Consider the following 25,855-nt stretch of genomic DNA (forward strand, 5'->3'; position numbering starts at 1 on the left):
GGTACGGGAATTAAACCGTGCTGCTGGCCAGCCTTGGTCTGCTTTAAAAGCCTGCTATTTAGCCCTGTGTGCTAAACCAGCCCCAGGATGGGACTTCTCTCCTGCCCTTGTGGAGCCCCTCGAACCTCAGTTACATTTCTCATCCCAGGGCCCCGAAACGTGCAAGCGGAGACGGGTGCACCTGTCTGGGAGATTATTCAACCTTCACACTTAAAAGGAATGATTTGATCTGTGGAATGAAATCCGTAATCCAATCTCCAACTGAAACAAGAGACGTCAGAATTTTGTTTGTCGGTGACTGAACGATTCGAAGTTAACGAAATCAGCAGTCAGTGAGAACTGGGTCCAAATCCTGGAACTCCCTCCCTAACAGCACTGTGGGTGTACCTACACCACCATGGGCTGCAGCGGTTAAGCAGCTCACTACCGCCACCTCAAGGGCAATCAGGGTGAACAGCAAATGCGGGCCTTGCCTGCGATGCCCACGTCCTGTGAAGGAATAGAAAGAAGTAGCACCATACCACACACTGGCAAGGGTTGAGTGGAAATAAATGCAGGCGGAGGGGTGCTGCCCCGCGGGCCCAGAGAATCGCCACGACTGGAGAATTCCGGCCCTTGTTTCAGGCTTCGCCCAATTGGTATTTTATTCAAATTGCTGCACTTTATTCAACAAAGTGTACCTGAACCTCTCACATGTTGTAATTTTTCTGAACCAGAAGCACATGCTTTCCATGACTTTTGCACATGCCTACTTTCTGAAGACAGCTTCACTGATTCCAACTGCCCACTGTACACCCCCAATTCTTCTCTTTTCTGACTTGTGGCGTTTGAAGGCTGGCGTGTGCGTGTGCGTGTGCGTGTGTGTTGGCTGGGTGGGTGTGTGCAGATTCGATTTTACTCTTTCATGGGATGTGGCATTATTGGCAAGGCCTGTGTTTCTGGCCGTCCCTAACTGCCCTTCAGGTGACGGTGAGCTTCCTTCTAGAACCAATGCCATCCGTGTGGCAAGAGTACACCCACAGTGCCGCTGAATAGGAAGTTCTAGGGTTTAGACTCAGCGATGACGAAGGGACAACAATGGGAGTCACCGAAGCCGGTAAATATCGCGAGAGACCTCTCACGTGATTTGCGACACTCGGAACACATCGCGAGATCTAACGTGATCTTGCGAGGTGTCGCGATCGCTGGGCGAGATCCAGATTTAGACATTAATGGCTCACTTAAATATGTCGGCGCCCGATTCGCCCGAGGCCCAGGAACGAACGTCCGCACCTGAGAGACCTCACCATGGCGCCGTGGACCAGCCGTAATGGCACCTGGGGGGATCTCCCAGGCCATCGGAGGCACCTGGCACCTTGGCACCACCACCTGGGCGCCCTGGAAGTGCCACACTGGCATTGCCAGGGTGTCCAGGTGGCACTGCCAGGCTGGTAGGGGCACTGCCAGGGTGCCAGGCTGACAGTGCCAAGGTACCGGAGTGCCAGGTTTCCCATGCCAGGGATTGGGCCTGGGGTGCCGTGCCTTAAGAGGTGGGATGAGAATGAGCTCAAGGATACCCAAGAGGTCTGTTGGGTGGCCCGGAGGCCATGGTGGGGAGTCCGGCGGGGCTCGGGGTGGGGGGGGGGGGGGGGTGTTGAGTGATCGGGGAGGCATTTATAAATGGCGCCCCTATCATTTATGAGCTCGTCAGTGCAGGAAGTGAGGTAAGTGTGGCCTCGGAGGGGTGTCCTTCAGCAAGGGCAAAAAAAAAAGTCCCATTTTATAGCGGGGTCGTTCTCGGTGCTGCAGGCACTGAGATACGCTCCGCCATACGCACCCAAAATGGGACTCTTTTTTTGGGTGTAAATTGCGCCCAATGTATTTCCAAGTTAGGATGGTGTGTGACTGGGAGGGGAACTGTTGTCAGTGTGAACCAGTGGTGGAGGGAGTGAATCTTTAAGGTTTGAGATGGGTGCTGATCCAGCACGTTACTTTGTATTGAATGATGTTGAGCTTCTTGAATGTTGTTGGAGCTTCACGCATACAGGCACTGTATTCCATCATCCAGGCACTGTATTACATCATCCAGGCACTGTATTCCATCATCCACGCACTGTATTACATCATCCAGGCACTGTATTACATCATCCAGGCACTGTATTCCATCATCCACGCACTGTATTCCATCATACAGGCACTGTATTCCATCATCCAGGCACTGTATTCCATCATCCAGGCACTGTATTCCATCATCCACGCACTGTATTCCATCATCCACGCACTGTATTCCATCATACAGGCACTGTATTCCATCATCCAGGCACTGTATTCCATCATCCACGCACTGTATTCCATCATCCACGCACTGTATTCCATCATCCACGCACTGTATTCCATCATCCACGCACTGTATTCCATCATCCACGCACTGTATTCCATCATGCTCCTGACTTGTGCCTTGGAGATGGAAGGTATCAGATGGGTTACTCACTGCAGAATACCCAGCCTCTGACCTGCTGATATAGTCACCTTATTTATGTGGCTGATCCAGTTTCTGGTCAATGGTGATTATGGTGGGATTCAGCGATGGTAATGCCATTGGGGAGGCGGTGGGGTAGTGTTATTGTCACTGGTCTAGCAATCCAGAGACCCAACGTAATGTTCCAGGGACCCACCACGGCAGATGGTGAAATTTGAATTCAATAAAATCCGGGATCTGCAATTTTACGTCCAATGACGACCATGAAACCATTGGTCGATTGTTGTGAAAATCCACCTGGTTCATTAAGAGGAAGGAATCCTGCACTCCTCACCTGGTCTGGGATGCATGTGACTCAAGATCCAGAGTAATGGAGTTGACTCTTAAATGCCCTCTGAAATGGCCCAGCAAGCCACTCAGGTCAAGGTCCTCCCAGCTCAAGGGAAATTAGGAATGAGCAATAAATGCTGGCCTCGACTGTGAAGCCCATAGGCAATGATCGAACAAGGAAAATGTCAAAGGTTAGACTCTCTCTTCTTAGAGGTGGTCATTGTCTGGCACAGACGTTACATGTAGGCCTGGACTGCTTATCTATGGATCAATGGAACCAAATGCTGTGAAAGCATCAGAGGACGGTCATTAATGAAGCAGTTGAAGGTCCTTGGGCTAGGATACTACCCTGAAGAACAACTTAAGCATTATCCTAAGGCTAAAATGATTGGTCTTCAATGAGCATAAATATCTTCCTTTGTTCTAGGTATGGCTCTAAGCGTTGGAGAGTTTCTTCCTCAATTCTTCGTGACTTCAAGTTTACTGGGGCTCCTTAATGCCATATTTGTTCAAATGTTGCCTTGGTGTCGAGGACAGTCACTCTCACCTCACCTCTTGAATTCAGTTCTTTTTTTCAATAAATTTAGAATACCCAATTACTTTTTTTCAATTAAGGGGCAATTTCGCGTGGCCAATCCGCCTACCCTGCCCATCTTTGGGCTGTGGGGGTGAGACCCACGCAAACACAGGGAGAATGTGCAAACTCCACACGGACAGTGACCCAGAGCCGAGATCGAACCTGGGACCTCGGCGCCACGAGGCAGCAGTGCTAAACGCTGCGTCATCGTGCCGCCCTTGAATTCAGTTCGTTTAGCCATGTTTGGACCAAAGAGGTAATCAGCTTTGAATTCAAGTAGTCTTGGAACCCAAATTGAGCATGGGTGAGCAGGTTATTAGCGAGTAAGCACTATTGACGACTCTTCCCATCATTTGCTGATGATTGGGAGTAGACTGAATAGGCCATCATTGTCTGGATTGGATTGGCCCTGCTTCTTGTGGACAGGACATGGCTGATCAATTTTCCATATCGATGATTAGATTCCAGTGTTGTAGCTGTACTAGAACAGCTTGGCTAGAGGCAGGGCTAGTTCTGAAGCATAGGTCTTCAATAGTACTATTGGGATGTTGTCAGGGTCCATAGACGTTGCTGTCCAGTGTTCCCAGGCTGAAGACTGACTTCTGTGATGGTGAGGGGCTCAGAAGCAGGCCAAGATGGATCATCCATTCAGCACTTCTGGATAGAGGTGGTTGCAAACCATTCAGTTGTCTCTTTAGCATTCACATGCTAGACTCTGCCATCACTGAGGAATGGGATGTTCACTGAACCTCCTCCTCCCACTAGTTGTTTAATCGTGTACTTCCATGCAAAACTACAGAGCTTTGATCTCATCCGCTACTGTGGGAGTGCTACTACTATTCAACATGCATGTGATCCTGTGAAGGCAGCACGGTGGCACCGTGGTTAGCACTTCTGCCTCACAGCTCCAGGGACCCGGGTTCAATTCCGGCCTTCGGTGATTCTCTGTGTGACGTTTGCACTTTCTCACCGTGTCTGCGTGGGTTTCCTCCGGGGGCCCCGGTTTCCTCCCACAGTCCAAAGATGTACAGGTTAGGTGGATTGACCATGCTAAATTGCCCCTTAGTATCCAGGGGTGTGCAGATTAGGTGGGGTTACGGGGATAGGGCAGGGGTGTGGGCCATAGTTAGGGTGCTCTTTCAGAGGGTCGGTGCAGACTCGATGGGCTGAATGGCCTCCTTCTGCACGGCAGAGATTTTCTGGTTCATGGAATATCGTCCTCAAGTTTGGCTCCCCTCAGAAATTTGTCACCATCCTTTGCCTTCTCCACAATGACATGAAAATGAAAAAATGAAAAATGAAATGAAAATCACTTACTGTCACAAGTAGGCTTCAATGAAGTTACTGTGAAAAGCCCCTAGTCGCCACATTCCAGCGCCTGTTCGGGGAGGCTGGGACGGGAATTGAACCATGCTGCCGGCCTGCCTTGGTCTGCTTTGAAAGCCAGCGATTTAGCCCAGTGTGCTAAACCAGGCATGTGAACCATGGTCCTTCTCTTCCTGTTGGGTTGTCTTGGGAGATGTGGAGTTTTCTTACTCTCGAAGAGATTCTGCTGGAGGTAGTGGCCTTTCCATCGAAACTCATTCATTTACATTATTAACTAAATACAAGGTTGCAGAACCTTGGACCAGTTGTACAGCTTTACTTTGTGTCAAATATTCCCGGGATATAAAGAGTCAGAGAGGTTTTCATCTGAAACAACCTGTGACTATTCTACTCACAACTGTCAGCTAAACTGGAGAGCTCATTGATGAATGAATCGATTCCTTCACACTGTTTTTGACTGTGTGTCGATTACATTTTATCCTCTCCATCACAATGTTTTGACAGATTCTAAAGTTTGAGTCAAAAACTCCGCTGACATCCTCACAGGAGGTATTTCTCTGCGATATGAGCAGTTCAAGATGTCAAGGTGGCAACAACACACTTGATGTTTGGTGCCAGTAAAATGCAAAGCTGTGGTAACTGGGATGTGGATTGCAATCCAGTACATATGGAATTTGACCCGTTCGAACCACTAACTAGGAGGCTATTCCTCACCTCCCACTAATTTTCAGACAGTGAGATTCATTGTCATCTCCCAAGAGAGGAGCTTGAACAATCACAATTGTGACAAGTCAGGAAATCTGGAACAAATATCGAAAATACCTTTATGATTTCATGTTACGGGGAGCTTTTTTTACTCATTCACGAGACGTGAACGTCGCTGACTACACCAGCATTTGGTGTTCACCCCTATTTGTCTTGAGAAGGTGGTGGTGAGCTGCCTTCTTCAAATTTGCTAAGTGCCCTGTTTTAACATCTTTAATAATGGCTTCTAACATTTTCCCTCTGAATAGGTGTTAACTTGCCTGTAGGTCACTTCTGTGCAGGTGGGGAGGGGGGAGACTGATGCATGTTAAACATATACCCCAGCAGGGGTATAAATCACAGTCTTCAGCAAGTGGTAAAGAGTGTCACACAAGTAAATGTTTTCAAAAAACTACTTGCAATGTTTCGTTTTTACATTACCTTCATCAGCAACCTCAGTGATTGGCACTTTAAGTTCCCTGGCCATGAATCCGATGACGGAGAAGATGACAAAGCCAGCAAAGACACTTGTGGCACTATTGGCACATGTGACTAACAGAGTGTCCCTAGAGGAAGGCAGAGGAAAGCAACAGTCACAAGGAGATCATCACCCATGTGCAGAATGGCGCTACAACTGCAAGCTACACCAGTCAGCTGTGTTCACCTGCCTGGATGAGTGCAGCTCCAACAACACTCAAGAAGCTCGACACCATCCAGGACAAAGCAGCCCGCCTGATTGCTCCCCCTCTCACAAACATTCAAACCCTCCACTGTCAATGAACAGTGGCAGCCGTGTGTACCATCTACAAGATGCACTGCAGTAACTCACCAACTCCCCTTAGGCAACACCTTCCAAACCCACGACCTCTTACCATTTGGAAAGGCAGCAGACACGCGGCAACCCCACAACATGGAAGTTCCCCTTCAAGCCACTCACCATCCAGACTTGGAATTATATCACCATCACTTCACTGTCGCTGCATCAAAATCCTGGCACTCCGACCCTAACACCACTGTGGGTGTATCTACACCACATGAGCGGTTCAAGGCGGCAGCTCACCACCACCTTCTCAAGGGCAATTAGGGGTGGGCAATAAATGCTGGCCTAGCCGGCGAAGCCCGCATCCCATGAATTAATTTTAGAACTGTAGGCCGCAAAGTGGGGAGAGAGGGAATGGGCTCCCCCCTTCCTTACCTGTAAATGTTATTGTGGAACTTGTTGTATGAGGAGAGTGTTATCAGTCCTCCCCAGGCAGCAGAGAGTGAAAAGAAAATCTGCGTGGCAGCATCCTTCCACACCTATTGTAGCAGAAAGAAACAGAGCCGCAGCTTAAAAAGGTTAAGTTTCTATTGTAACAACAACTTGAATTTGCACAGTGCCGTTAAGGTAAGAAAATGTCCCAAGGTGCATCACAGGAGTGTTATCAGACATAACTCAACACTCGGCCACGTAAAGAAATATTGGGCAAAAGTTTGCGATCGGCAACAAACAGATTAGATTTTCAGGAATTCCACAAGGCCATTAGGAAAAGTGAAATGTCAAAGGAAGGAGCTACAGAAAGTACAGTGTGAACTTTGTAGATGGGGCCCTGGACTGCAACTTTCAACCAGATGGAGAATTTTTGTTTTTCCAATTAAGGGGCAATTTGGCATGGTCCATCCACTTAACCTGCACATCTTTTGGATTGTGGAGGTGAGACCCACGCAGACACGGGGAGAATGTGCAAAACTCAACACGGACAGTGGCCCGGGGCCGGGATCGAACCCGGATCGTCGGCACCGTGAGGCAGCAATGCTAAACACTGCCCATTAATACAACTCTTAATGTGGAAAATAAATAGAAACAAATCACTGATAACCCATTAATGCTTGGAAGTGGAAATATTTAAAGTTTACAAATTTGGAGCAAAAATCCCATTGCTGGAAATGAAGTGGAAATATTTTGGGTGTTGTTGGAGTCTGACGGTTAATTCAGGTGTGCAATTATCCTGGAGATCTGTTCCCATTATTGGCACTGAACACATTCTGAAAATGTGAAGGAAAGAGATAGTCCATTTTTAAAAAAGCACCATTCCAAGTCATCAGCTAACAATTGTTCTCTGAACAGCAAACAAGCGGGTAGATAAACGGTGTGAGGGAAGCTAACGCAAGGTTCCGTCGCCAAGTTTAGATATCACTTCTGCCTCTTGCGTAGATCGCGTCTTTGTTTCTAACTGGCCTCCTCAGTCAAGCCACTCTTATTTTTGCTTCGCCTCGTGGAGTCACATAACTGCTCTTGGAAAATTAAATATTAAAAGGTTGCTGAGTGCTGTTTTATATTGCCACTGAAGGGCAATTTGTACTAATTGTATTCTATCCAATTTAAAAACCTATTGCTGCTGAGCTGTCAGTGAGGAACAGAGGGAGGATTGATTGATTGAAATCCTTTCGAAGTTCAAACCGGTCCTATAAGATTCTAATATATTTTGCGAATGTAACGTTCTGTATTTTTCTGCTAATTACTGACTTCATTTTTTCATCAAGGTTTTAATTCACTCTTGAAAAAAATATTTCATTTCTATGATCAGAAGTCATATTCTAGGTTTGAAATGAAAGAAGAAACGAAACCTTATTTAAGTGGATGGGGCTCAGCAGTTAGTGGCAGCTCAGACCTATTTGAGGCTGCCCCCGTGTGGTGATTTTCTCCCGAGTGCTGTGTTTCATTTGACAAATTCCAACTCGAATGTTTAACCTCTTGCAGATTGTTTAACATTGAACTAGGAGACGTAGAGGAGAGCACCAGTGAAGGGAGTCTGCCTTATTTTGAAATGGAATGGCATCACCTCAACCAAATCCAGGGGCTGGATTGTCGAAACGAGGTTGAGAACCGATTTTGGGGATCAAATCTGGACCCTGATCCCACACTGCGGTGTCAACAGTCAGCCAAACAGAAGGATTGGCCACCAGAGGGTGCCCGCTGTCACGGTGGCACAGTGGTTAGCACTGTTGCTTCACAGCGCCAGGGTCCCAGATTCGATTCCCGGCTTGGGTAACTTTCTGTGTGGAGTCTGCACGTTCTCCCCGTGTCTGCATGGGTTTCCTCCGGGTGCTCCGGTTTCCACCCACAAGTCCTGAAAGACGTGCTTGTTAGGTAATTTGGACATTCTGAATTCTCGGTGTAACCCGAACAGGCGCCGGAATGTGGCGACTAGGGGCTTTTCACAGTAACTTCATTACAGTGTTAGTGTTAGCCTACTTGTGACAATAACAAAAGATTATTATTATTCAAGATCATGGTGGCAAGAGCTGGAGAGTCAATAGGAGTACCTACAGGACTGCAGCTTGCAGTAAGGGAGAGAGAGAGCACCTCCAACAAAGAACAAAGAACAAAGAAAAGTACAGCACAGGAACAGGCCCTTCGGCCCTCCAAGCCTGCGCAGACCATGCTGCCCGTCTAAACTAAAACCTTCTACACTTCCTGGGTCCATATCCCTCTATTCCCATCCTATTCATGTATTTGTCAAGATGCCCCTTAAACGTCACTATCATCCCTGCTTCCACCACCTCCTCCGGCAGCGAGTTCCAGGCACCCACTACCCTCTGTGTAAAAAACTTGCCTCGTACATCTCCTCTAAACCTTGCCCCTCGCACCTTAAACCTATGCCCCCTAGTAATTAACCCCTCTACCCTGGGAAAAAGCCTCTGACTATCCACTCTGTCTATGCCCCTCATAATTTTGTAGACCTCTATCAGGTCGCCCCTCAATCTCCTTCGTTCCAGTGAGAACAAACCGAGTTTATTCAACCGTTCCTCAAAGCTGATGCCCTCCATACCAGGCAAACATTCTGGTAAATCTTCTGGTAGTGTGGCGACCAGAATTGAACACTCCAAGTGTGGCCTAACTAAGTTTCTATACAGCTGCAACATGACTTGCCAATTCTTATACTCAGTGCCCCAGCCAATGAAGGCAAGCATGCCGTATGCCTTCTTGACTACCTTCTCCACCTGTGTAGCCCCTTTCAGTGACCTGTGGACCTGTACACCTAGATCTCTCTGACTGTCGATACTCTTGACGGTTCTACCATTCACTGTATATTCCTTACCTGTATTAGTCCTCCCAAAATGCAACTCCTTCCTTTTTTCCTTTATTCGTTTACGGGTAGTGGGCGTCACTGGCCAGGCCAGCATTTATTGCCCAACCCTGAGGGCATTTAAGAATCAACCACATTGCTGTGGATCCGGAGTCACATGTAGGACCAGGTAAGGACGGCAGATTTCCTTGCCTGAAGGACATTAGGTTTTTACACAATCGACAATGGCTTCCTGGTCGCCTTTAGACTTTTAATTCCAGATTTTTATTGAATTCAAATTTCACCATCTGCCATGGCAGGATTCGAACCCCAGTCCCCAGAACATGACTCTGGATTACAAGTCCAGTGACAATACCACTACGCCACTGCCTCCCCAAGGTGTTTTTTGACAAACCTTTATAGAAGGAATACCCATAGCTGCCTAGTCACCATTATGGAAGATAAACCTTTCCACATGGCAGCCTGTGGCTGCAGTGTGGTCAGGTAGGTAGGGGGGCTGCGGGGATGGAGTGGTCCTGATTAGATAGATCCTGAACTGCAGGCCTCATCTCCCTTCCTACCCAAACCCCCCCCCCCCCCACCGCCGTGCCCGTCTCCAGGAGAACACCTCCAGCCAGTTGCAGTGGTCTCAATGCCATAGGCTGCCCACAGGTCGATCATGAAAATCCAATCAGCCCTGTATCACTGGCCTTAACTGGCCTCTTAATTATCTTAACAAGCTACCCACCACTTGCAGCAAGGTATCCCTTTCCCAGCCTCCAGAAAAATGATTGCTATTGCGGACCCCAACAGGGAACCAGCCCACCTGCTGGCGAAGGTCAATTCTCTTTCTCCAGCCCAAAATTCAGCATCAAAATCTAGCCCCTGATGCCCATCCCAGCCCCGCTGTGATGTACTCTCTCCTTCCAGCGTGACTAAGGATCTTCCAGTTACAACACCCAAGGTAAGCAGAGTTCAGAATAAGCCTAAATGGGAAACTATGGATTGGACATGCAAAGCAAAGTGAGAAACACAGATGAACACCAGAAATGGGCCACAAAACCAGAAATACAAGACTATACATAGCGGGAAGCATAGTTATGGAAATGCAGTTGATCATTGAAGAAAGATGTGACAAAGCCGGATGACCATAACAGCAAATTCATGCCTCCAACAGCATTAGCCTCTCTTGAGGCTTCGATTCCAAGCAGTTCTTACTGCCTGAGTGCTGCCCATCAAATCATGGGGAGGCACAGACCCACCCCACCCAGGGTAAGTATGTAGTGTGTGGGATTTGCTAGATATACTGGGAATGTGCTGAGCACACTGACGTGGCCTCAGACTTCCATACCTTATACTACAAGGTCCTCCCATCAACATGAAGTCAGAAGTGGGGCCATTCGGCCCATCGAGTCTGCACCGGCTCTTGGAAAGAGCATCCTACCCAAGGTCAACACCTCCACCCTATCCCCATAACCCAGTAACCCCACCCAACACTAAGGGCAATTTATCATAGCCAATCCACCTAACCTGCACAACTTTGGACTGTGGGAGGAAACCGGAGCACCTGGAGGAAACCCACGCTCACACGGGGAGGATGTGCAGACTCCGCACAGACAGTGACCCAAGCCGGAATCGAACCTGGGACCCTGGAGCTGTGAAGCAATTGTGCTATCCACAATGCTACCGTGCTGCCCCTATAATGCAGCAGTCCATGCAGCAAGTACTGGCTTTGACTGATGAGTAGCAAATAACATTCATGCCACAGATGTGCCAGGCAATGGCAATCGCCAACTAGACATCTACTCCCATTCACACTCAATGACATTGCCACCACTGAATTACTCGCCATCAACATCCTGGCTGTCAAAATTGACCAAAGCTTAATTGGACCAGTCACATAAATATTGGGGCTACCAGACCGAGGTCAGAGCTGGGTATTCTGCAGTGAGTGACTTATCTTCTGACTACTCAAAATCTACCCGCCCATCTACAAGGCACAAGTCAGGAGTGTGATGAAATATTCTCCACTTGCCTGGTTGTGTGCAGCCCCAACACCACTCCAGAAGCTCAACACGGCAGCGCACTCACGCCCGTGGATTTTCTGAAACAGGTTTACAGGAGCCCAAACCACATCAGATGTTGAGCTACAATGAGCTTGTTTAGTTGTTGGGGAAAGAAAGAGGAACATAGAGGGGTGGCACGGTGGCACACTGCTGCCTCACAGTGCCACGAACCGGGGTTGAATTCCGGCCTCGGGTGGCTGTCTGTGCGGAGTCTGCACTTTCTCCCCATGGGTTTCCTCCGGGTGCTCCGGTTTCCTCCCACAGTCCAAAGATGTGCAGGTTAGATGGATTGGCCATGATAAAATTCCCCCTTAATGTCCAGGGATGTACAGGTTAAATAGGGTTACGGGGATAGGGAGGGGGAGTGGGCCTCGGTAGGGTGCTCTTTCAGAGGGTCGCTGCAGACTCGAAGGGCTAAATGGCCTCCTTCTGCACTGTAGGGATTCTATTCCATTCTATATATACCATCCAGGGCAAAGCATCCCACTTGGCTAGGACCCCATCCACCATCTTAAACATCCACTGCTGACACACAGTGGCGGCCGCGTGTACCATTCCACAGGATGCACATCAGCAATTTGCCAAGAATGCTTCAGCAGCACCTTCCAAATCTGCGACCTCTCCCAATTAGCAGAACAAGGCAGCAGGTGCAGGGGATGACCGCCACTTGGAAGTTCCCCCCCAAGTCATAGTTGATCCTGACTTAGCCACAGATTGCTGCTCCTCATCATTGTGATCAAAATCCTGGAGCTGCCTTTCTATCATCACTGTGGGAGTATCTTCATCACAGGGACTGTAGCAGTTCAGGAAATTGGCTCGCCACTGCCTCCTCAAAGGCAATTCAATTTGGGTAATAAATGTCAGAGGGTCGCTGCAGACTCGAAGGGCTAAATGGCCTCCTTCTGCACTGTCTGGAATTCTCCGCTCGTTGCGTGGGGCGGCTTCAATGGGAAATCCCTTTGGCGGACTGCCGGCGGGGAGACAGAATCCCGCCACCAGCGAACAGCGCACCGCCGAGGAACACGCTGCTGGGAAACCGAAGAATCTAGCCCGAGATGGCAATGAGGTTAAAGGACTTGAGGCAACTGCTACTACATTGGAACTTCTTTGTGACACACATGCACATTAAGGGCTGGCCGTCAGAATGTGTACTGTTGGCCGCACGGTGCCGCAGTGGGTTAGCCCTGCAGCCTCACGGCGCCGAGGTCCCAGGTTCGATCCCGGCTCTGGGTCACTGTCCGTGTGGGGTTTGCACATTCGCCCCGTGTTTGCGTGGGTTTCGCCCCCACACCCAAAGCTGTGCAGGTTAGGTGGATTGAACACGCTAAATTGCCCTTTAATTGGAAAAAATGAATTGGGTACTCTAAATTTAAAAATAAATAAATAAATTTTTAAAAAGAATGGGTACTGTTCGCAGGGACTCTCAGCTCGTAATACAGGGAACTGTAGGCGCATTTGGTGCAATTTTCATTCTTAACGGATGGAAAGAGAGAGGGAGCATGGACATATTCTCCAGGCATGCAATGCCTCTTCAGTAATACCCCACACTGGGAACATATAATCAGACAGCTAGTAAACATGCACACATATGCAAACATGCACGCATATAGTGACAGTCACCTGCATATATCGTGATATGTACGTGTATGTGCATTGTGATACACAGAGAACCATGCACATATATAGTGACGCACTGGCATACATACAAAGATAATAGTGCACATATAATGATGAACAAATGGTGTCACACGGGGATGCACACATACATATAGTGAGAGAGGTCTACACATGTTCAATCATCATATAGTAGACAAGGCAAAGAGGGGCAGGATTTACAGTAATGAAAAGTTGTTCTCATCCTTATGGAATGCAAACAGGAGCAATCGAAGTCAGTGGTCTCTTGCCAAGTTCACTTTTTAATTCCAACTTCATCTTTAGATTAAATATTGATGCTCCCTCGTATCCTCATTTTAACGAGTCTAAGTCAGGGAATTCCATTGGGAGTCAAAATGACCTCCGCTTTCTTCTTGCTAGGGATCAGTCATTAGCTACAGTGACAGCACATCCAGTTCCACCGCACAAGAGTCATAGACATAAATTGACTGCGAGCAATGTTCCCTGGATCTTTCATTCTCGGGGAAAGACAACATTCATGCCATTCTTGAGATGTGCTCATTGCTCTAACAAAGCCAGCGCGTGTTGCCTTTCCCTTGAGTAGGTGACGATGTGTAAGGTGGCAAGGTTGGGAAGTCGCTGAGAGAGGGAAGGTACTCGCAGATACATGTAATGGCCTTAAGGGGGCATCAGAGGCACAATGATGTCCGACTGCAAGAGTGGTATTGGCGACAAGGGGTAGTGAGAGGGGAGGTAGGAGGAGTTACAACAATGAGATGAAGGCAGAAATTCTATTCATTCCACAGAGGCACCGCAATTTGTTATCAGTTAATCAGCTGTTATCCACTCTGTATTTATCCATGTTACGTGGTGATTATAATAACATTGCAACTGCACTGAAAACAAAAGACTCGTCCTGATCTATTATTCAAGTCACTTTCTTTTAACTATTGATTCTTCTGCATTTCTTCTTTCTCGTTATCTTTACCTGTTTGCAACAGAGTCATTTGTATCTGAACTCCACTTAAAAGCTGCGTTACAGCTGTCTCTTTTCTGATGAGCAATATATTCCATTGTAATTGCGTCCTCCTGCATCAAAGATGTACAGCACGCTAAAGGAACAGTTCTGTGCGGGGGGGGGGGGGGGGGTTGGCGGGAGCAAAGGAATGAAGAGGGTTTGCTGAATGGAATTTATCTGTTAAGAGTTAAACACTGGTGAAAACATGAAGTCCTGCCTCCTTCGCTCTTTATAATTGACCATTGCTATTTTACAGTGTGGATTAAAATGCCCACCTTGGCATCCTTAAGCTTATCCCATTTGGGTGTAATAAAGTACCAGATTCCGTCTCCAGCCCCTGGCAGAGTGATCCCTCGGACCAGGAGGATGACGAGGACCACATAGGGGAAAGTGGCTGTGAAATAGACGACCTGCACATAAAAAGGGGGAAATCTCATTCATTGGCTTCCGGTCAGAAAAATGGTGCCACGCACTGCTGTAAAACGACAAAGCAGCAAATTAACAAAACGCACCTTTCCAGATGATTTTATTCCTTTCGCCAGGGACAAATAAACAATTATCCAGGCTAACAACAGTGTCATTGCTAACTCCCACCTTATTTCCCCAGGATGTTCAATCCCATCGGAAATCTTTAACACGAAGTACCTGCGAAGAAACAATGTCAATCATGAGATAAACAGGAATGCATATCGGCTCAGTCTCGGCATTGCGTGCCGGTCTAAAGTGGGCGATGGCAAGTGGGCAGCCCGTTTCACGGCAGCCCCCATTTTTACCCACATCAAATAAAAGTAAACACCAGGACAACAATCTGCTATCGCCTGCTTTGCATACTTGCACTAAGTCAGGATCTAGCTCGATGATTTGATGCCGTAGATATAATTAAGTTTGGTTCTGTTTAAATTTACAGTTTTGTCACAAGTTTCTCACAGCTTTGAGCATCTCCTCAACAGGGGCTGGTTTAGCACAGGGCTAAATCGCTGGCTTTGAAAGCAGACCAAGGCAGGCCAGCAATTCCCGTAACAGCCTCCCCGAACAGGCGCCGGAATGTGGCGACTAGGGGCTTTTCACAGTAACTTCATTTGAAGCCTACTTGTGACAATAAGCGATTGTCATTTCATTTCTCTCCTTCGATTTAATTGACAATGTCGTGTCAATTCCACCAATTAAGACTTGACCTAATGATAGTTCAAAAGTTCATAAAATACAGGAGCAGAATTAAGCCATTCGGCCCATCAAGCCTGCTCCGCCATTCGATCATGTCTCATCTCATCCTGGCCTTAACTCCACCGTACTTCCCGTTCTCCATAACCCTTCAGTCCATTTCCAATTAGGATAGGAGGCACATAGATTACAGGAATAGAATAAAATCTCAAATCCTTTTTACCTCCTTCTTAAAGTTTACAACACTGTGTATGGAGATCAAAGATTTCATTATCAGGATTAAAATGGTCATGTGATAGTTATTTTGCGGAGGAACTTTACATATTTAACAAAAGCACTTTTTGTTCAATTCATTCATTTTTTAACATAAATTTAGAGTACCCAATTTATTTTTTCCAATTAAGGAGCAATTGAATATGGCCAATCCACGTACCCTGAACATCTTTGGGTTGTGGGGGTGAAACCCCCGCAAACACGGGGAGAATGTGCAAACTCCACACGGACAGTGATCCGGGGCCGGGATTGAAACCGGGTCCTCAGCGCCGTAGCCCCAGTGCCAACCACTGCCCAACATGCCGCCCTCCAAGGCTTTTTATACAATGTGGAGAATGTGCAAACTCCACACGGACAGTGACCCAGAGCCGGGATCGAACCTGGGACCTCAGCGCCATGAGGCAGCAATGATAACCACTGCACCACCGTGCTGCCCACTTTTTGTTCAATTCTTCCTCCCTGCCCCATCTCTTATTTATTTATTTTGCCTTTGTGCCATGCGGAATTCCTCAGCCAACATTAGCATGATCAGCCTGCTGTTTCCCAGGTTCCTGCCCACATGGTTGTGAAGGTGACCACTCAGGGATGCTGTAACGGGAGACCAGACGGCTAGCCCTCCAGCCTCCCTCGCTCCATGCCCAGCCTCAAGTTTCTATTCCATATTTTTCAGTTTTGAAATAAACGATAGCTGTCGCATTAAGCTGCCCCTCTTACTTGAAATATTCTTCACTCCCGCTGACAAAGGTTTTGTTTATTGGCCTGGTATAATTCACCATGGTGACATTGGGAAAGGCAGAAATGCAAAATGATGAGTTTTTAATCTGCACACTGTTGGTATCTCCAATTATGCAAGAATCTGTTGGGACAAGAAAAGTGACATTAATACATTCAATATCCTCAATGGTTTTTGCCACTAATTCTGTTGAATTTCCAAATCATTTGCGAACATTGGAGAATTTTGAGCTTCCAATATTTTTCAGAGAACTCTGGCACTGACGACAAGAGATGCTCATAGAGAATGCTTGCAGTTCAAAGGATTTGCTTTGCATCAGTGCATTGAGAAATCACTTCTTAGCTGAATAAAATTGCATGCATGAATACAAGGCTTGTTCAAGTTATTAAAAAAAAAACTAAATGACTTTAATTAAGTTTGCAGCGTTCACGGGTCCTGCAGGAACATGCTCCCATTGATGTCAGAATGCAAAATCACTCTTGTACCAAATAATATTAATTTAATGAGAAATATTGAATTAAAACATACCAGAATCATACGTCCCTGAGGCGCAATTACACATACACAGGTTAGTGCGATATGTGCAGAATGACACTGTACGATAGTTGTTGTGCAGCACAGTTTAGTTTTACAAGACCTACCTCTCCATGCTACACATTCCCTGCTATCTGGACCTTCAATGGATTAATTGGAACCAACAAATCAGCAAAGAAGAACAGAATGCTTCCTTTTTTATGAGGAGTGTATGGGTCAGGTTGCAGTTTTCTACTAAACTACAAGGCCTTCAGTGGAATGGCCACTCAGGGTCTTTTCATTAATCGAGGAGAGGATTTAACCCAATGCCTCACGTTGCCCTCGTGGACAAGGTGTGAGGTATGAGCCTATGGTCTAATACCAAATTTTATTCGGGATGTGTGCTCCGACTCCAAGATTCATGTGAGGGGTGATAGAGATTCCCTGAGCCTGTCTTAAAAAAAGAAAAGCAAGATAAGGTTGTCCATTGTTGTATTTTCTACCTTCATCGATGATTTGTTGGATGGTGATGTAAAGGAAGACTTTGGAATTGCAATCATTTCTAAAAGAATTGTGGCACTTTTCACCAATTCTTATCCTGTTGATAGACAGACCTGGAGTTCACTATTCTGAACAGCAGCCTAACCAGTGAATGGATGCCCCAAACGCCGCCATGTAATGCTACCATTCTCTACAGTTCAACAAAGTTCTTCAAACTATTGATTGGAAGATAGCACAAATATTTCCCCCAATTACATCAATGTCTGCGGACATTTTTTGGATGTGAATGTTAGTGCAGTTTTTTCAAGACCACACTTAGAAAGAAAAAATTGTCCTGGTCTTTCTCATTCTTTATCTCCAAAGTCTTGCCACCAAACAAGCTGGTAGCATCTGTGATGCGTGTACAAATAGTTTCCCTTACGTATCATACTTCCAAGGCAATCAACAGAAAGCCTTCCTCCTGTCTATGTGCAAAGTCTTTGAACACGCGAGGTGGAGTTGTGAAAACAAAGGGCAAAGGTTTCAAGGAAGAAGGGGTTAAGCGTAATAAACCTGCTCCCTGGCAAGGCTCATGGCATACTTGTCTTATTGCCAAAGTCGTTTAAATGAGGGTCTGCACTTAATAGTCGATGATGAGTGAACGCAATCCAGGGCATTATGCTTTAGGTCTGCAACATAAAGACTGCCATGTTGGAAACTGTCTTACTCAGATCCTTCCAGTAAGTCAAAGGCTAGAGGGCCACCCTATGAATAAAAACTAAACTGATAAGAAAACAATGAGTCCCAGGGATGACAGTTGCTGCAAAGATTACCCAGAGGCCAAATATGCAAACATATACCCAAGGTTCAATGTCAATCTTGGTTAGGTTGCAGAGAGACAAACAGTCATCATAGATATCATAGAATTTACAGTGCAGAAGGAGGCCATTCGGCCAATCGAGTCTGCACCGGCTCTTGGAAAGAGCACCCTACCCAAGGTCCACACCTCCACCCTATCCCCATAACCCAGTAACCCCACACAACGCTAAGGGCAATGTTGGACACTAAGGGCAATTTTATCATGGCCAATCCACCTAACCTGCACGTCTTTGGACTGTGGGAGGAAACCGGAGCACCCGGAGGAAACCCACGCAGACACGGGGAGAACGTGCAGACTCCACACAGACAGGGACCCAAGCCGGAATCGAACCTGGGACCCTGGAGCTGTGAAGCAATTGTGCTATCCACAATGCTACCGTGCTGCTCAAGATCTACTGCAGCTCCACCTGGTGGGGGGGGGGGGGGGGGGAGGCTAATGTGCTTGGAGGAGGAAACTAGGAGCAGTGCACTCACATTTCATTGTGAGCTTTGCTGCTGACAATGCCAGTCAGTAATAGTTTCCTGGGTGCCCACTTTCATCTCAAGCATAAGCTCAACCCTGCATTATAAGTTACATTTCTGGTAGAAAAGGGGTGGGAGACGGTAAGTGGGGCTTCTTTCGAGTTAGGTTTGTTCCAAGGTGGGGTAACCGGGGATGGGAACATGGAACCCAATTGATTGCCACTGGCAGATTCAGCGATTGAATACTTGAGGAAGGCAGATCTGCTGCACTTCAGGATGATGATCTCGGCCAGATTCGCTGGCTCGCTGATGAGGCCTGGCACTATACAGCCTTTTCAGGGGCTGGAACTCAGATGACCTTTCAAGCCAACACCCTGATAAGTAGGGTGGTCTTAGCCTGGAGAAGGAGTGGGAAACTTGCAAGTGAGCTGTGCTGGTAAAGGGGTCTAGTTTTAGCTAGCTGTGCTCCAGTAACACCCTTACACATCATCATGTTCACTGAACCTTTAATTTTGCCAGATAATACTGAAGCTTGAAGAGGAGGGGACACGCAAACTAGGCGTGTTTCCTCAATTCAGAAGGTTACAGGAAGATTTGATCAATATTTTGAAGATGTTAAAGGGAACAGATAGAGGGGACAGGAATGAATTATTACTCCTGGTTGGGCAGTTTCAGACCGGGGGGCATAGTTTACAAATCAGAACCAGACCATTTAGGAGTCAAATTGGGAAACGCTTCTGCCCACAATGACTGAACTCTTTTCTGTAAACAGCAACTGATGCCCCATCAATTGTTAATTTTACACCCACAATTGGTGGATTTTTGTTAACCAAAGGTATTAAGGGATATGGGGCAAAGACAGATCAAATTTTCCAACCATTCCCGCTGGCAGGATCTTCTGGTCCCACTGACGGCGATCTCCCACTGCGGGATTTCCAGTGGCGGGGTGGGGGCTGGGGGAATAAAACAGGAAATCCCATTGACAGCCGCAGAACCAGAAAATCCTGCTGCTGGCCAATGGCAGGACAGCTCGGCCATTGCGAAGCACAGCGCCAAGGACGCGGAAAATTCTGCCCGGGAAGTTAGGTCACAGACCAGCGATGATCTAATTGAACGGTGGAACGGGCTTGACAGGCCTACTCCTGTTCCTGGGTTTTAACCCTATGCTTAAAATGCACCAGAGTTAAGCAAGTGGGTGTGGCCTAAAAGGGATAAAATGTGTACACCACTTGAAGCAAACATGAAGTCTAATTCCTCAGTCATTTGATTTGCAAACTTTCAAGCATGGTGATCAGCTTCCCATGCATGTCAGCACTAGTTAACTGGGAAAGCACAATGCCGTGTGCACTGTACAATGCAGATTGACAATAGAGATTATGCATCACAGCATGTTTTGTATCATATAATGCAGTCTGGTATGGACTTACAACACATTGCCATATGTTCTCTGTGGCACAGTGTTGTATACAATTGTGGTACAGTTTCCTATGTACTCTGAAGTGGTGTACTTTGTATCATGAAACATAGTGTGATAACGCACCATGTAACGGTGCAGCATGTGCATTTGTACACATATGATGTACACATAGTACGTTAAAAACTGTGCAGCACACGGTGTTAAATATTGTGTTACACAGTTTATAAGCTGTATCAAAAATGTATGGTGTTAAACAGTGTGGTATATACCTTGTATGCATTGCGTAACAGTGTGATATATACTGTGTAGCACAGTGTGCGTAATACCAACTAATGGCATGGTATGCACTGTGTAACACAGTGTGATACATACTGTGTAACACAGTTCAGTCTACTAAATGTAACAGTGTAACACATAACACTATTATGTATCATTGCAGTATTTACCGTGTAACTTGGTATTGTAAATTCCATGTAACACTGTTATGTATTGGAACCTGGAGTGTGGTACGTGTTAATTAACATTGTATTCTGTCAGTGTGTTTTTCTCAACGCATTTTTTTCCCTGGACTGAAATCAGATCATGTGCTCGTAACAAAATCTACGGCCTAGAAAATACCGGTAGCAATGTATGACATGAAGGCTGAAAACATTTGTACTGAATTTCCTTCTCTGCCATTTTAACTGATGCATCACCCCCATTGAGACGAACATCTGGAAAGACAAATCTGATACTGGCCTGTTAAGTGTTTGTACAATCATATTGCTGACATTAATTAGGTTTATACATTAATATCCGATAGTAATTGCAGGATTTTGTGCTCCAGGGTAGTCGCCAAAGTCAAAATCCCTGTAAAATCAAAACATCAGTGCCTCCCTGATTTAATACAGACACTCAGCTAGTTTCCTTTATCTCCAATGATCCAAGAATAATATTAACCTAGACAATTCAACTTTTTCATTAGAATTTGAAAATATTTTACAAGATGTGTAAAAATAGGAGCTGTCCGATCAAAGAAAGAAAGTCTCGCATTTATATAGCACCATTCACAATCGCAGGACATCCCAAAGCACTTTACAACCAACAAACTATTTTTGAAGTATTGTTGCCACTGCGCGACAGCCAATTTGCAGACAAGACCCTTCAAACAGCAATGTGGTATTGACCAGATCGTCGGTTTTAATGGTGTCAGTTGAGGGATAACGACTGCCCAGGACACCGAGAAGCACTCTCCTGTCCTTCTTCAAAAAGTGTCACGTTAAATATGACAACTCCCCACCCCACCCCACCCCCACCCCCACCTCCCCCCGAAGATGGCAGCCAGGGCCTCAGTTTAAAGGCTGATCCAAAAGCCTGGTACCTCCAACAGTGCAGCACTCCCCCATTACTGCACTGGAGTGTCAGCCTAGATTTTATGCTCAAGCATCTGAAGTGAGCCTCGAATCGACAATGAGTCAAGGCTAACAGTCTTTGCATTAATTGAGTTACATGATCCCACAGTGCTGTCTTTCTCAAAGCAGAGATGCATTCCTGAGACAGGGCAAGTTGCAGATTAATACAGCGGATTCATAAAGCTGACATGTGCAGTTCTATTATGTTAGTCTGTAATAATGCACAGGCGTAGCATGATGCATGCATTAAATAATATGTACACAAGCATTAGATTTCTATAGATATGCAAATATGCATTAAAATCAATACAAAAAACATTCTGCATTACCTTTGATCTTAAAGCATTTTTTTTTGCAGATGAGTGAAAAATGTGGAATGCATTACTGTCTGCTGTTATCTGCAAGCTGTTAGGTTTAGCCCATATTACGTTTATATTACACTGTGATTTTCCAAAGTTAGCATCCTTCATTTTCCTATGGTTTATATTTTTTGTTTCTGTGAATAAATTAATGAGATGCATCATTAAAGATTTCAGTAGGGTTAGGACAAACTGCCAGAACAGCAAAGTTTTGTTTTTGCTAAAATCTCTGTGATTAGTGCGGTGTTTGAAGAGCATGCATATCCAGGTGAGGAATGGCACAGGGCGAAACTTCCTTCACATTGTTCCAACAATGTGCCTTAATTCAACTTCATAAAAGCACCTCCTACTGGGCCAATGCAAATGTGTCATTTCTCTCTTACAGCCTTTTGGCAAGACTGTTCATTTCTTTATTCGAATCAGAATCTTTGCTTTGGGTCAGGAGGAGCTAAGTTAAGGTGACTGAAATTATTTCCATTTAGGACCATACCCTCTGGCAAACAAAAACTTTCAGCTCATCAGCCTTGATTAGATTCAAACTCGCACTCCTGAGTTGAGGTAACATTATATAATTTTGCTGTAAGATGACGGAGTCAATTCCCTGAACCATGCTTTATCCAAACGGCTTCCCTCTGGGAGTGTGTGAATTTACCCTCATATCCAATGACAACTTTGGTGGAAAAATGTTTTTGCGATCACTACTGTGGATTGATGTAACAACTTTTCTACTGCAATATTACTGATATAGCTTGTATGGGCACCAGTATTCATATTCTGTAACCCCAATACAAGCTGTGAATCTAAAAATACCAACAGCACAGAATTCATGTAGAATTATTGAGGCGATCTAATTCAATGGTTCAAATGATGCGATGAACATTACGGCTGGGATTGGCGTTCAGTGGTGAGGCGACTGTGCTCACCACTGACATCAATGAAATCTAGAGTCTCTGTGGTATGGAGTTCTCCTTTCCCAGCACCATTTTGAATATGGCGGAAGATCAGGGGGATTCCAGGTATCCATCAGTGATGTCATCAAATAGTGTAAGCAACCAATCCCACAAATGTGACATTAGTTTTTCAGGGATAATACGGCTGTTTGGCAGTTATCAAGAACGTAAGTGGATCATTATCAACCCTGTTACACCTCATTCAACAAGGTGTGGCTTTTTTCAAGGGTTTTTGCAGCAGGGTTAATAGTGTAAAAGAGTAAGTTCTCATTTGTTTGGTATTTCTTATTTGATTGCAATCTATGGGGATTTCAGCAGCACATCCCATGGAGAAGCATCGAGTTACTGACAGCATTTCTACATTCAACTGCACATGTGCACATTCAGAAATTGTTGTTAGTTTCAGAGGAGTTACAGCTGCAAGAACTGGGCCTATGTGATCAAGGATATAAAATAACACATCCTGATATCTGCTGGTATGATATACACTGCCAATCACTTTTGTCAGACATTTTCCTATTTTTGGAGTGCTGGATGATATTAGTTTGAAGAGTTTTATAAACCTCAGTGAAATTATTGTTGTAAGTTTATGAGTTGATGTACAAAAAACTACAGGTAAATTCATTTTTTTAAATTGGGAGTGCTCAATTCATTTTTTTCCAATTAAGGGGCAATTTAGCGTGGCCAATCCACCTACCTGCACACCTTTGGGTTGTGGGGGCGAAACCCACACAAAAACGGGGAGAATGTGCAAACTCCACACAGACAGTGGGCCAGAGCCGGGATCAAAATTGGGACCTCGGTGCCGATAGGCAGCAGTGCTAACCTCTGCGCCACCGTGCCGCCCGACTACAGGTAAATACTTCACACCGTTAATACTTGCCTGAAGCTTCCATTTGTGCTTATCTCAAAAGTTTCACTGAACACAAATTGTTGCAGTCTTAAATGTTGCTTGGTTTTTATCTAAGGTAAAGATTCAATCTAATTTAATATGATTATAATTTAATTTAATTCATTGTAATTGTGCATTGGTCCAGTTCTACTTAAATCATAATGACACATCTCAGTAATATTGTAAATGAGCTGGGGTGTTATAACCAATCTAGATGCTCACAGTGGTGCTGAATGTGCAGTTCTGCTGTTGTACCAAACATCTCTATGTATCTAAATGTGTTGGCACTGAGCGGGTGGGAGTAATTGTAACAATTGAAAGATCTATTGCTCTTCGAATCCATCAACATGGCATTGTGAAAGAATAAGGATGAAGATTCAATTGTGTCGTGTTCCCAATCTCTGTGCCGAGCATATGGAGAGATCAATCAAAGGTGAGATGGCTCCATGTGGCGGTGGACTTTCCAATCAGAATTTCTATTGAACCATTCTTGTAACCCTATCAGCAGTTGACTGAAAGCAAGTCTAGCATTGGTTTGGGAAGTAAATACCCACCCTCAGGGCCACAGGAGGTGAATTTAGGACATCTGTAACAAAAAAAAAATGAAGGAAAAACAAGGTGCTTAACCTTATTGGAGGGTTATATAGCTTTAAGTGGCAAATGGTATAAAATTCAATTTTACACAGACAAAATGTTGACATTCAGAAGATTACTAAAATAGGCCTAAGGCCTCACAGTCTTGTGCAAACACTGAAAAACGGTATATTTCTCACTTGCATAATAAGCATTTTGGAGACAATAACAGTTATTGAGCATGATAGAGAAATATAAACACTTGAAGGAAATTCCTCAACATGACTTAGGAGTCGTTCCACAGCTTTTAACATATCTGGACTAAATTTATGTCCATTTATCGGCAACAGGCAGAATATCCTAAACCTGAATAGTCAATTTTTGATACCTACTGAAAAAAAAGGAAATAAAACACCACTGGTCGAGCCCAGTGGCACAGAAGCAATGTGGGCCCTCCTGGCTGGCATCACTAATTGCATCCATTCTAATGTTCTCGGGAAGATTGGCTCAAAAGAGCTCTGGAAAATTAATACCTTAAGAAGTTTTAAAACTGGCCCGGGAAAATCAAAGTTTAGTGCTGACCTTAATTACCTGTACAGTTACCTTGGTCAGCTAGTACCTCCTTTAGACACAAATTAATGGGTGTCAAAGACCAATGGGGGCGGTGAGAACAATACTTTTTCACTCATAGAATCATAGAATCCCTACAGTGCAGAAGGAGGCCATTCAGCCCATCGGGTCTGCACCAACCCTCTGAAAGAGCACCCTACCAGGCCCAATTCCCCACCTTATCCCCATAACCTAGGGGCAATTTAGCATGGCCGATCCACCCAACCTGCACATCTTTGGACTGTGGGAGGAAACCGGAGCACCCAGAGGAAACCCACGCCGACACACGGGGAGTCCACACAGACAGCTACCTGAGGTTGGATTCAAACCTGGATCTCTGGCTCTGTGAGGCAGTAGTGATAACCACTGTGCCACCCCAATAGGGCTGACAGGCAAAGAATGTCCTAGCAGAATCAACGGTGGAACCAGGGTCCGACATAAATTTTGAAGGGGTTTGAATCAACATTTGGAAATAAATATTTTGGAGGACTTAAAGGGCAGTGGATGGATGAGGGATAATTCTTTCAGGCAACCAGCACAGCCATGATGGGTGAAATGGTCCCCTCCATGTAAAATTCTCTGAATCCATGTTACTTCTTAGATAACTCATAAATCATTAGTGACAAGCCAGAAGACCCATTTACAAGCCACATATTTTAAGGGTCACTGTAGTTACTTGAACCTATTGACCCTCCAATAAAGTAACATGGCCCTGTACAAGTGAAGGCAACAATGTATTTAAAATCACACTGCAATCCAAATGATCATAACAGCAGCAGTAAAATGACTAGCAGTAACCTCTTTCCCGATTCCCACTAGTCAGCGAAGATGGGTGAAGGTGAAAAGTAAATCAAAAAGCAACTAAGGCTCGTTATATTGGAAGATGCCGTGGTCCCTGTTGGAATTTTAGAGGACCGCCTGCAGTTTTAAGGTATTTTATGTTGCACAGGTATTCATGGCGATCCCTGTAAAGCAAGCGCG

At 45.6% G+C, this 25,855-nt stretch overlaps 1 protein-coding gene across 2 annotated transcripts in view; it reads right to left on the bottom strand.

The window, feature by feature from the left end:
* Positions 1-25,855, bottom strand: part of slc6a5 (solute carrier family 6 member 5) — a 59,078-nt gene that overhangs the window by 19,846 nt on the left and 13,377 nt on the right. For both annotated transcript variants that reach the window (XM_072466694.1, XM_072466695.1), the window contains exons 6-10: positions 16,331-16,472; positions 14,695-14,827; positions 14,458-14,592; positions 6,631-6,734; positions 5,877-6,001 (exon numbers count right to left, since the gene is read on the bottom strand). In XM_072466694.1, coding sequence (XP_072322795.1) covers positions 5,877-6,001; positions 6,631-6,734; positions 14,458-14,592; positions 14,695-14,827; positions 16,331-16,472 — 639 coding nt within the window. The remainder of the gene's footprint in view (positions 1-5,876; positions 6,002-6,630; positions 6,735-14,457; positions 14,593-14,694; positions 14,828-16,330; positions 16,473-25,855) is intronic.

Source organism: Scyliorhinus torazame, chromosome 10, assembly GCF_047496885.1.
Source record: "Scyliorhinus torazame isolate Kashiwa2021f chromosome 10, sScyTor2.1, whole genome shotgun sequence".
In the NCBI taxonomy this organism is placed as follows: Eukaryota; Metazoa; Chordata; class Chondrichthyes; order Carcharhiniformes; family Scyliorhinidae; genus Scyliorhinus; species Scyliorhinus torazame.